The sequence below is a fragment of the Triplophysa rosa genome, linkage group LG10 (assembly GCF_024868665.1).
Source record: "Triplophysa rosa linkage group LG10, Trosa_1v2, whole genome shotgun sequence".
NCBI classification, from domain to species: Eukaryota; Metazoa; Chordata; class Actinopteri; order Cypriniformes; family Nemacheilidae; genus Triplophysa; species Triplophysa rosa.
The window spans coordinates 9,866,758-9,879,842 of NC_079899.1; the positions used below are offsets into that span (position 1 = coordinate 9,866,758).

General features: G+C 38.5%; 1 protein-coding gene across 2 annotated transcripts in view; it reads right to left on the minus strand.

Annotated features, from left to right (window-relative positions):
• Positions 1-13,085, minus strand: part of ccdc88c (coiled-coil domain containing 88C) — a 59,186-nt gene that overhangs the window by 26,326 nt on the left and 19,775 nt on the right. For both annotated transcript variants that reach the window (XM_057344719.1, XM_057344720.1), the window contains exons 4-10: positions 7,720-7,789; positions 3,314-3,372; positions 2,622-2,705; positions 2,392-2,532; positions 2,133-2,320; positions 248-329; positions 16-174 (exon numbers count right to left, since the gene is read on the minus strand). In XM_057344719.1, coding sequence (XP_057200702.1) covers positions 16-174; positions 248-329; positions 2,133-2,320; positions 2,392-2,532; positions 2,622-2,705; positions 3,314-3,372; positions 7,720-7,789 — 783 coding nt within the window. The remainder of the gene's footprint in view (positions 1-15; positions 175-247; positions 330-2,132; positions 2,321-2,391; positions 2,533-2,621; positions 2,706-3,313; positions 3,373-7,719; positions 7,790-13,085) is intronic.

The window sequence follows — 13,085 nt, forward strand, 5'->3', positions numbered from 1 at the left end:
CAGTTATGTGGTTACCTCTATGCGGGTCTTGTAGAAGTGCACGTCATTTAGCCTCTCTTTGCAGCGAGCCAGCTCGTTTTCTAGTCGGTCCACTTTCCCAGCACGCTCCCTCAAAGCATCCACCTCATCACGGTACGCCCGCACTGAACGTGCCTCTGCCAACAACTGCATGTTCTATTAAACACAGGTGCAGATTAGCTAAATGTTCCCTTGATAGAGTGGTCCAAAGAAACTATGCATGTCATACCTCCTGCTTGAGTTTCTGAATCTCTGCATCCAGGCGCTCAACCTCGTTCTTGGCATCTATCAGCTGTTCGGTCTTTTCTTCTCTGTTAATGAACACATAAACAAAATAAACCTACCAAGTATTGATTTTCTTTACTGATGGTGTGGTTTGATCAGGTCAGAAAAGATTTGGGCTCTTTACCAAACCCTAGTGAGCTGCCTAGACAACACTTATAGTACTTCTACTTACACAAAGGCTGTTTTAAACAGCATGTAGCAATGTTTTGTTGCCTTCTAATACAGCTCTTGCAATGCATATATTTATTGACGAGGAAATCCCAGAATGCATTGCAATGAGCTCAGTGAAAAAGTCAAGAACCAACAATTACAATAACCCAGAGGTGGGCAAACTACGGCCCGCAGGCCACATCAGGCCCGCCAAGCAATTTCATCCGGCCCGCCAGGCGTTTTTTAAATGTTTTCAATAACATTGCGTTTCAGGCAGGATTTTGGTGAAAATTACTAATTTGATGTAATACAGACAAAATCCATAGATGGCGCGAGTCCGCTATGCAGGATACTATAGTAAAAATGAAAAGAGAGGGAGACATGCGCTATTGCGCTAGCTAGACAGACGTGTATAAACACTGCGTTCGCGTCTCGTCTTTTGAAGCGCCTCGCGCTGAGGCGGGAATTTCTGTTATCAAAAGCGCATCTCGAGACACTTGCCCTGAGCACTGAGAAAGAGACGGCTGTGACGTAGGGGTCTGCTGTTCTGCAATCGGTCACTATTGCTGAGAAATGCTCTAAGAGAGACTGCTTTTACTTTCAATTCTTATAAATCCAATTTAGCTTAATAGCGGAGTGACACAGACTGTGAAATGGTTCCCGTCATAAGAGTTTGGTTCCAAAATGAGATAACTCAGTTTAAAAAAAAAAAAAAAATCATGTATTTTTATTGTGCATTCCAATTAATATCAAAGTGCATTTGTTTTTTTATTTAAGCCATAATAACTCAAGCTAATAACACAATAAAAACATGATAACAATAAAAAACATGATTTTAGATTTTTTTTAAAAACGGAGTTTTAAGTTTACCCTTTTGGTTCAGCCCTCCACTACAATCCCATTTCTCATGTGGCCCCTTGGGATTAATTGCGCGCCTCTGAATTAGAGGAATATTTGAAAATGTCATGAATAAAAAATTCTGTATACTGTAAATTATTATAATAATGTGCGTTAAATGACAGTGTGCAAATGCAAATGTATGTACGTGCATGTACATACTCTACAGTATTTATCAAATTTCAGTTTGGAATAAATAAAAAAAGATTTAATTTAATGTGCGAATAATATGCGGCCCTTAACAAGGATTTGAAAACATGATGTGGCCCTCGAGGTAGAAAGTTTGCCCACCCCTGCAATAACCCAATATCGTATGTGTGTGTACCATATATATTTTTGGGGCATAGAGAACAGCAATGTTCATAAGGTGCCCATATGAGTCTAGTCTGTGACCATTGCTGCCTATTTAGGTGCATTCTAAATTCAATTTTAACTTGCAATTAGGTTACGATGCTGTCTGAAACGCTAGATGTGACATAGTGAGCGACTCACAGTGGTTGGAACAAAGCCCTTATCTTTTTTTTTTTAAGATTTATTTTTGCCGTTTTTTGGCTTTATTTATAAGTACAGTACAATGAGAGGACAGGAAACGAAGTGGGTGAGGGGGGGGTGGGATCGGGAAAGGACCACGAGCCGGGACTTGAACTCGGGTCGCCCGGAACGCAACAGCACCATATGTCGGAGCACTAACCACATGGCTATCGGCTCCGACCAAAGCCCTTATCTTCAAGCAGTTTGCATACTAACAGAAAAAAACAGCATAACTGTTCGTTCACACTCACAGTTCTTGGCGTGATCGGCGCAGTTTGGCCTTTGTGTCGGCCAGCTCCACAGCTAAATGCTGCCGATCCTCTTTGGACAGCAGGGTGACGGGGGACAGGGCGTTGTGTTCAGGACTGGGGAAGCCCAAGAGATTGGAAGGTTGCTGGGACTGGAGATAGTCCCTTTCCTGCGTCAGCTCTATGATCACCTGAGGACATGCAACAGACCCATCAACACCTGATCATTAACAATCAATGCGATTAAAATGTATTAACTTACATCCGCAGAGTCGTCTCGCTCGTCTATGAGTTTGCGAAGATGAAAGGCCATTGTGCGAGATAGAGGGTCGAGCTGCTCAACGGGCATCTCTCCTTCATCCAGCCACTGAAGGTCCAGGACGTTCTCCTGGTTGTGGGTGACCTGTAGTCAAACAGAGAGAAATCTTAAACCTCGGACAAAAGACATATTATGGGAAATCATTGGTTTGAGATCGATTCAAGAAAGCTCACTTCTTGAATATGGGTCACTATGGCAGCCTGCGTCTCGATATCCAACAGTTTGATCTTCTCGATGATTTCTTCTTTACGTTCACACTGTTGAGAAAGAGGGATGGGAGGGGGAAGAAAAGGAAGGAGAGACATTGAGGAGGAAAATGAAACCGCCTGTGCTTATAAAAGCAGGAGGTATGACTCTTCTTCAGATAAAATCATGGGATTCGGAGTGGATAAAAAGTGAGACATGTATCTCGTGACTGGAATACTATGCTGGTTGAAGTTAGGATGCAGGATTAGACGAGCTCAAAGACTTTGAAAAGAAACCTCATCAGCAGGCAAATGTTATGCTGTTAAACTCTAAATCAATGTGAGCTGTTTATTATCTATTCACAGAACAGGAAAAACCAGCCACGGTGGCAATAATAAAGTGAAAGTGAGAGTAATGGGCTTGCACAGCCAATCCGGCAGGAGTGGAACAATCCACAGGAAAAGGCGGTGATACAAAACATCTAAACTGTCTATATGGCAAATTTAGCACACTTATCTCTTCTGATCTTTATGCGATGTATCTGAAGAGATTCCACAGTGTGCAGTATAATCAGCTGGAGTGTTAGTTTTACTTTGGAATTGCAGAGACATGCCCAGGCAGGGTGATGTGGATGAGATTTGTCTGGGATAAGTGTTCAAATGTGATACGAGCCGTTTACCTGAACTGCACAGCCCAATATGAGCAACAGGAGTCTCTTCATCTCCTCCATACTGTTACCTGAGATGGAAACAGACGAGAGTCAAGACAAATGACTGAAGTTCGTTTTATACGTCCATCAGAGAAATGAGAAACATTTGTTTTAGCTAAAAACAGGAAATGAATAAAAAGAAACGGTCAAGTCCATGTTTCTTTTTATCTTCAAAAAACCTTTTAAGGTTTATGCTTAAATGTCTGAAATTAGTTTTATAGAAAAGATATCATTTGCAAACAAATGTTATTTCATTACAAAACCAAAATTTCATTTAATAAAAACTTTGACTGAATAATGAAGAAAGAGCAGCCAGGAACTCCTTCAATATTGTTTGAAAAGAATCTCATGGTGAAACCTGAGAAGCTGCTTGTTAAATGCCATGAGAACATTTCAATAAATTTTCGACAAAGGCTGACTACACTGAAAATGATAAAATAATTTTTTGTCACAACATAATTCCCATAGTTCTCTTTATGTTATTCCACAATTTTAATGAGCTTACTGCTATTCTAAAGTGTGGAAAAAATATGAATTGTTAAAAAACTTTTGACCGGTAGTGTTGTTTAATTTTTTTAATAAATAATGCAAACCCATTTCCAAAAACAAATCCTGTCATTTATCCTTTTTTGTCATGTATGTCCATGTGTTGGTGAGAATGTTGAATGTTGGTCTGACAGTCTTAGACTAATAAATACTCTGGAGAGAATGAGGTGGGTGTGTGGGTGCCATCGCCATGGTGACCATTTGTTGCTAAACGCTACCCCACCCTACAGCGTACCCCATTAAACAGATCTGCATCTCTATGGGGAAAAGAACCTATTGTCCATTACAGCTAAAGCTTAATGTAAAAACCTCAAATACAAAATAAATAAATGGGTCATTCTCACGAAACCACTGAAACATCAGTAAAGATTTTGATGATTATAAAACAAATAATTTGGCAACACAAACATGATCATAATAAACATAATCGTGTTCTCTATCTTGCACAAAACATCATTTGAACCTAGGAATGAATTGTTTTGGTATTTTATTGCTTTTTCAGCTGAAATTCTCATTACCGCAACGCATCCTGACTTGTCCATTATATGTTGTAATTTACACAAAGCAAAATTAAAACATTCTAAAAAAACAACTTTATGTTCTACTAGATATTCTTAAATTGACAAAGAAATGTCAAAAAAAATAATTGACAGAATATTCATGCATAATAAAAATGAAGAAACATTTTTAAAGGACTGTTTACACACACGGACACAGATATTTACATTAAGTTTGATTTTATTTGAAGAAACTACCAGTCTCTTCCAGTACCTTTGAAATGGCTAACAGGTTAGCAGACTACTTAACATTTTTTTAGTTAAACGCTTAATATTCTCATCATGCCGTGTACACAACTTTTTTCATTCTCATTACCGATACAGGTAGTTAAAATGTATAATTTTCTATTAAAATATGTAAGAAATAATTGATGACGGGCCATTCAATTATCGAAAGTTAATGCACACCCCGAGGTGGTAATGCGGCCACGACACGAAGCGGATACAAAACTTGGCGCAGTGATATCGAACTGTAATTCGATCGACAGATCTGGGACTACTTTATAGGTGTGCGTTTGACTGAAAAATAATGCACAACTGTAGAACCTTCGGCAGCCAATCAGAATCAAGCATTCCACAGTCCTGTGGTATAAAAGTAATTAATGCATTATCATTGATGTATGATTAATAAAAACTTAATTAGCCATCATGGCTTCGATTTTTTTTAGAAAAACATTCTATGGGGTGGAATTTTTAAATCTGCTTTAAAAAAAAGTTTAAATGGCGTTAGACTGTCAGTAATACTGTCAGTTTTGAAATTAATGCTTTTAAACAAGTCATACCATGTCTTTAATGAATCAAAAGGAAAAGTGCTATGCAAGTGCTTTTAAGAAAATCATATTTGACATCTTGAAACCAAGATTTAGTCAGAATCACCCAAATAATACCACAAGACATGTTATGCATTAGCTCCTTAAAACCTGCCCTAGCAGTATTTCATGACGAACAATGAGCACTTTGTTCTAATATTGGCTCCACAAGCAAAAACAAATCTTTGATAGATTTGATAACCTACTGTACATTCCACGCAGAAAACGACACTAACAATGGCTATTTCTGTACATGCAAAACTATGACGCAGCATCCTGTAGGCAGGAAGGATATCAGCCTGCAGATCAGAATCACACCTGTTCATGACAAAGACGGTTCTTTCTTCAACCATGTACAATTATATTGCATTCTGTAGTGTGGGGTTCACAAATTACAACACCATTTTAAATACGAAAATACGACAAATACGAGACCAGATTAAAGTACAATTAGTCATTCATTATGTCAAAATATACCCCTACAAGTGATACAGGTACCTTTTCATTTGCATCAATGGTCAAACCTCTTACATCAGACATTATTTGACCAAATATGACCAGTTCAGTACTAGGCTGGCTCAACAGGGGGGGGGGGGAGCTGGGGGATCGTATATTTTGGTTGTACAGATATATAGTTATAAGTGTAAGTTCATAACATGCATAATTTTTACATTTTTCTATGATTAAATTGACAGATCATTATTTAATAGATAATACCAAGATGAAATATTTAAAAAAATATTTTAATTATATTTGTCAGCTGAATATTTTTGGTGGAGCACAAGAAAAATCTGGGGGGGTCAATATTCCCCTCAGCCCCCCCAGACCAGGCCCCGAGTTCACTTTAAATTATCCCATTTTCCTCTTAAATCTGCTGTTTGGATATCAGTATCTGAAGCTGCAAACAAAAAAAGGGTTTTTCCTGCATAGAGAAATTGGAGGCGGCCGCCTCCGTCAAATGTCGTGCCGCACGCCTCAGGCTCTCGCCAAAATTATGTTGCGAGTCTTCACAAGAAACGCTGCGTGCATTTAACGTTATCAGCACACTGAGGCGCTAAAAAGAGTTGCAGAACAAGAGCCAGCCTGTGTTTCACGGCTGTTTGTTTTGCATCCAAGTACGTTTAATTTCTTGAAATTTATTAAATTAACATGACGTACATCATTGTAATGTCTTCAGCTGTGCAGTTGGATCGTTGAATCAGCGTATACTGTACACAGCGAGTTCACCAGTATGAACACACATTGCGTTCAGAACGACTCGCACACGAATGACTCATTTGACCAGATTCATTTAAACTAATGAACTTTTCAGTCACTAGCGAAAAAAAGAGATCCTTGAATCATTTAAAATGAACCACAGAGAATGCAAGATGTGAATGAGCTTTGCTCATTTAGAAAGACTGGTTAATTCAGTTGGCTATTGTGGGCTGAAAAGTTAGTTGAAATGATAAAAAAGCTTTATTTGATTAAAAAAACATTTCTGTTTGGTTGAATAAAAGTAATGTTTTATATAACTTAATAATTGTCATTTTTATCTAATTTTATTAGAACTTTTAATATGTCAAACTCAAAGTCACTTTGGTTAAGCCACTTAAAAGTATGGTAGGCCTACGTGTGTGTGAACAAGATCAGGATGGCACCACCTCAGCCTCATTTTGAGCCAGGAAAAACCCTGCTACTAGTTGCAACAGTAAAAGCTTTAAGATAACAAAGGATCAACAAATCAGCTACCACGCTTCCAACATGTCAACAGCAAATAATAAACTACAAACTCTTGTAGTATATCACAGCTATATGTTATCTACCCTACTCTGTCAACAGCACGATCCACAACAAGTGCATGGCTTGGGTTGGGTCCAAGTTTCCTCTGGCCTTTCTGCCTTCCTCCAGCCATGACAAGGATCACCACATGCATTGTCTTCCCCAGAGAGCCAGGCCCTGTCCACACTCCCCATATCAGCGAGTGAGAGAGTGTTTATGAAGGCTGGGTTGTGTGTGAGGTGTTGAATGAAGAGGTTTGTTCAGAAGGGTGTTCAGATGTGTTTTTTAAAGTAGGTTGAATTAATATGAAATGAATAGTGACCATTAGTGAAGATGACAACTACTGATCAAGAGGAAACGATATGATATGCAATCAAGGTCAAGAATTACAATTAAATTGGGATTCTTTATGTGCAGTGTCACTACTGTGCTGTATTGCTTTTTACACTTTTTATGCACTGGACTTTGCACAAATTATACTCTCAGCTAATTCTAAACTTGAAATTAAAGCAGATCAATGATAACGATATAATATGTGCCTTTTATGTACTCACTAAAGTAACTAGCTTGGATAGTCTGTGAGAATGTATAACCTTTTTATAAGAATATGGATACAACATAACAAAATTGAGAAATATACATTTTATTCTTCTATTCTAACTTCTAGTGAGTAATATTTATGACATGTGAGAATGAGCAGTACCTGAAAGAGGGTCCTTGGCGATGGCCAGAACATTGGGCAGGTTCATGAGAATGAGTTGTTGAAGATGCTCCTGAAAAAAATAACAAACACATGATCATTGGAAACATTGCAAGGGCATCATGAGCATTTCATTTAAAAAGTGGTGGGGTCAAGCAGGGGGATTTAGGCTGGACACCGGAGATTAATTTTTGGGACGAGACCCTAAAACAGGGTCAGCGGTAACATGGGAACAGGAAACTCCTACCTACAAGCGGACAAGCAGGAAATCTATCGGGAAATGGGAAACATTAGCAGCCAAAGATTAGGTATGCCTTGGGTGGGGGCGATGACATTCCAACAAACAGGGAATAAATGAGCTTAATTTCTAAACTGATAAGACGTGTTGTTAATGGAAGCCTACTGTGGTACGAAGGACTAATATAAAATCTTACTTCCTGAGTGCATATACCCTTTAAAGAACCCCCCAAAAACCATCTAGTTGGGAACCATCGCTAGGCAATATTTAACATATAAGAGAAATAAAAAGACATTCTGAACCTGATGGCTTAAATGTGTAGATATGCAAGCGCACGTGTTTATGAACATGCCTTCAGACACAATAGCCTCCAGGGCAACAAAACTCTGCAAAGTACACAAAAGACAAGACCAAACAGGTCCAACTGACCAAATATGCGATAAGAGCTCTGACATCAGTGGCAGAATTACTTTCCAGAGTTATTGGTTTGCACAACTTACATAACGTGTTTCAGAATGAATATATAAATGATCTATAAACTAACTTGGTCAAGTCAAAAAGTGAATGCACTAAATACCATGTGGCATAATGAAGAACAAAAAAGGAAAAATGCTTGCCTCGCAGGCGCTGTAATACATGTAGAGTCACAAATGAGACCATGCTGTAGGCAGATGTGTGGATACATGCTCTCACCCGGGTGCACAGCAATATACAGACCACTAATAAGAAAGCGTGCCCCTATGACATCATCAAGCCAAGACCCCCTGCTGACAACTTCATCTTAATCGTTGAGGAGTAACTCCCAGGGGAGGTCTTTATGTTCATGGAGCCACAGAGAGACCACTCTCATTCAGTATAATGGAAACCCCAGCTGAGGCCTGAGCTAAAGCACACTGCCTTTGTCAAAACAGAGGCCGGCTAGCATTCCTTTCTTTACTGCTGTCCTTCTCAAACACACTCATTCACAAACACTGAACATTCTTCAAGAGCACAAACAAAATAACTAGGCATGCACCGATATGTAAATTTTGGCCGATAACGATAACCGATAATTATTTAACACTAGAAGCCGATAATCGATATATTGGCCGATATAAAGTATCTAAATATTAATATTACATCATCTGAGACTGAAACAAAAGGCAAAAAGTGGACAGCTGCTTTTATTTGAAAACATTCACTGCAGAAAACAAGGTAACCATTAGTTCTCTTTTTCCCAGAAAATCACATACCAAGCCTACTTTACAGTAATTAAAGATTCTTTAACTTTTAAACTTTTCTGGTATGTTTATTTAATAAACAAATTATAGATGTTCTTCCAGAGCAACCCAGTAAAAATGTTTTTAATAGCCACATGTCTAACATGTGTCAAGACAGAAAGCATTCAGACAGCAATCGGCTTTAAAAAAATATGCTTTTGTTCCTATAATTTACACATTCATAAATATCTACATACTGTACCTACATTAACAATGTTTTGCTTATAAGTTAGTGAATGATCATGACAGAACGACAGTATAGTACTGGGTTTTAACTGTGAGTTGTGCAGCTGAAGTGGTTTAACCAGAGAAAATTATTCATAATTTATCGGTCTAAATTTTATTATCGGCTGATACCGATTACACTCAAAATGACCATTTATCGGCCGATACCGATATGGACGATAATTTATCGTGCATCCCTAAAAATAACCATTTAAACCTTTTTTAACAGAAAAACTATTTTTTAATAAATGTGTTTACACAATCATTTAGCTTATATTTCTGTTATAAAAATGATAAGCATTGGGTAATAACTGTACCTGCTTGGACGATTCACAAAGGTTTTAGCTCTCGTGTTTGTAAATGGACAATAAATGGTTTCTCTTTTCTGATATTTCTAAATGAATGAGTAAATATTGCACAAAAATGATCAAAGAATTGGGATAGTTCACCAACAAATCAAAATTCTGTCATCATTTACTCACCTCATGTCATTTCAAACCTGTGTAACTTTCTTTTGCGAAACACATAAGATATTTTGAAGAATGTTGGTGACCAAACAACAGTAGTACCTATTGACCTGCATTGACCTGCAATAGAAATGAATGATCACCGCCAGTATTTCGGTTACCAACGTTCTTCAAAATATCTTCTTTTGTAAGTCATACAAGTGTAAAACGACAATACAACCTTTTCACATGACGTCACACATCTTCCGTTCTGCTGCGAAGCAGTGTATCGTTACTTCCGCTAGCACTCCAGTTCATAAGGTGGCGGTAATGCACCTATAAGCTGGTTTGCCAACCGCCAGTAAAACTCAAGAAGAAGTTACTTCCGTTAGCGCCTCAGAATGGAGTTTACCAAGTCCCTTGCACATCTGCCACAAATACGGCTAGATGATGTACAACGTTTTGACAAGCAGAGTGGGAGGAGAGAGATGCGAGACGGGTGCAACGCGCAGTTCTCTCAAGGTCCTCGTCCGCTCTGCTGGTCACAAACGTCTTGCAGACAAATTTTCGCTAGCGACAAGATCAAAGCTAGAGAAAGGATACAAATTCTTTGTTGAAAACAGTACCTGTTTGATTATGAAGGTAAGTGTTTCGTTTTCTTTTTGTGTTAGCGAAGGTGCTAGGATAAGTAGTTGAAGACGTGTTCTGTCAGTTTTTTTTTTCATTGTTGTTCAATTCCAGCGCGACGGCAAAATGGAAGTTCTTCTTCTTCTTGTTTGTTGCAAGACGGATGTTATGATACACTGCTTTGTGAAAAGGTTGGAAGTTAACTGACGTCATTGTGAAAAGGGCCTATAGGGTGCATGGTGACAGTAAACAATGACAGAATTTTCATTATTGGGTAAAATTTCCCTTTAAACTAGAGTTAAATAAAAGGCTAAGAACGATGTAGCCCCTAGTAAAGTCCTAAAGCCAATCCTAACATCTGACTGGATGTCAGGCATGTTGTTCAAAGACCAACAAGGATGTTCATCCAGGAACACTCGGCAAAATCAGGTTCACCAGCTATTGTATGGCTTTACAAAAATATGGAATATAGTGATCGAGACCATTTTTTCTGGTGCTTTTAAGCATTTTTAGTCTTTGATGTTTCCTTCTTCACACTATACACTTCTTCACACTATACACATGACATATCTTTGATCCACATGAATGAACTTGTTTTTCCTGCATTTTTAGGTCCACTCATGTAAGACCAGACCACTTTTGATAACTATGCACAAAGGGAACTCAAGCAAAGCACTCTGGGAAGAATAATAAATATTTTTGACTGACAGCCAGTCTGATGGGTATAATTATCTAAATGTGCACGTTTCAACCTGAGAGACTGGAAAAAAGCTCTTCACGCTGTTTGATTCGACAGCTGCGGCGCGATGGGGTTTGTTGTAGTGTGTGTCACATTAGGCATTCTGCGCATAAACGGCTCATTCTTTAATTCCCTCTTAACATGATCATTTTGAGCGCTGCTTCATTCAAACAGGCTAATTACCAGATATAAGACATATGCAAGATGAGGAGGTTTTCATGACAGCCCCAGTGTCACATTTCAGCTAACAGCTGAGGATGGATCGGTTAACGCGTCTCTCATGGCTGAGGAAACTTAAGGTACCTACACAATTCAGACAGTAGGAACTACTGCAAATACACAGAACAAAAGACGAAAAACCATAATTGCCAAAAATATAAATATTTGCCAAGAGTCAGAAACCTTTCATTATAACATATTATATTATGAGACACTGACCTGGGACCAGTAACTGCATAATTACTGTAAATTACCTGCCTGCAAGATAACCACAAGTAAATTATTGATGGCCATCTATCCATATCATGATGCTGATGAGGTACTAACCCTTAATATTCCCCTTCAAAGGTCCTTTGAAAAGATTCTCATTAAATTAAAATACTGTATATAAATGTCCTATATACAAAATTTCAAACTTTAGGTGCCATCCAAAACCTGTGCTGTGCGTTTTATTGCAAACTTTATTTTCCACTGTACAAGCAGGATAACCCCAGCACCCTCATATTTGATTACACCACAGAAACTTCGATTAAAAATGATGGCTGTATTAAATATTCAATAAAAAAATGATGCAAGTGGTGACTGAAAGTCGTAAAGTTTTATAGAAACATTCCTGGGCTCATTTCCTCTGTATGGAACAATGCCTGACCTGTAAAGTAGGACGGCAGCGCATGTGATGGTGCTCTGATTTTTGGACCTTTGGCTCTGGAGCGGTTTTCATTGATGTGGACACTGGTATCTGCCCATCCTCTGCTGGGTTCAGAATTATGGGTCAGTGTGGTCAGCACATGATCATTGTCTATTGGGAGTGGAAGTGATTTTCAGAACATTTTCAACTCACACTCATCTTAAACTGATTGTTACATTTTTAAAGAGTACATAACTAGGGATTTTTAAGGTCCTACTTTGGTTTATAGAGTGTCCAACAACAAGTTTATGTACATAGGTGTAAAAACACTATTATTTCGTAATAATAGGCAGTTATTCTTACCTTACTTCTTGACTGACTCTCAAATGATTCGTTCCGCGATTCATCTGTCTAATCCCCTTTCCGCTAGCCTAGTCTGATGTGATTGGTCAGATGGTCTAGTCTGCTGTGATTGGTCTACCGCAAATGAGGCTCACGAGCTACAGTGTTTGGGGGAGAAGAGTGAAGTTTTCGCAAGCAGTCCTAGAAAAATGTAGGCGGGGACTATACTGTATGTAGTGACGTAAATCCGCTGCGGTTCGCGAATCGGACTAGGACGACTCGTTTGCGTGATTCAGAGTCGACTCCCTTTTTTTCAAGCCAATAACTTTGTTAATCATTCACCTTCAGATTTACAACTTGACTGCTTACTCTTAAACACAGCAACATTACACACTGCATGAAATGTAATTTTCATGATCTCATGTTATTTACTCTTTAAATACAAAGAAAAGATCAAGGGATCTCTTCAACAGAAACGAAACGACAGATGAATGAAAAGGATTGGGGTGAAAACTAGTGGGATCATCCAGATTTACCAATAGAAACGCTTCTAGAAACCAGAAAGGTCCAGTCCTGTTACAGTATTTACTAAATTAACTGCTAAAAGTCACAGAGTATGGACTTGTCCCATGTGTTATCTGAATAC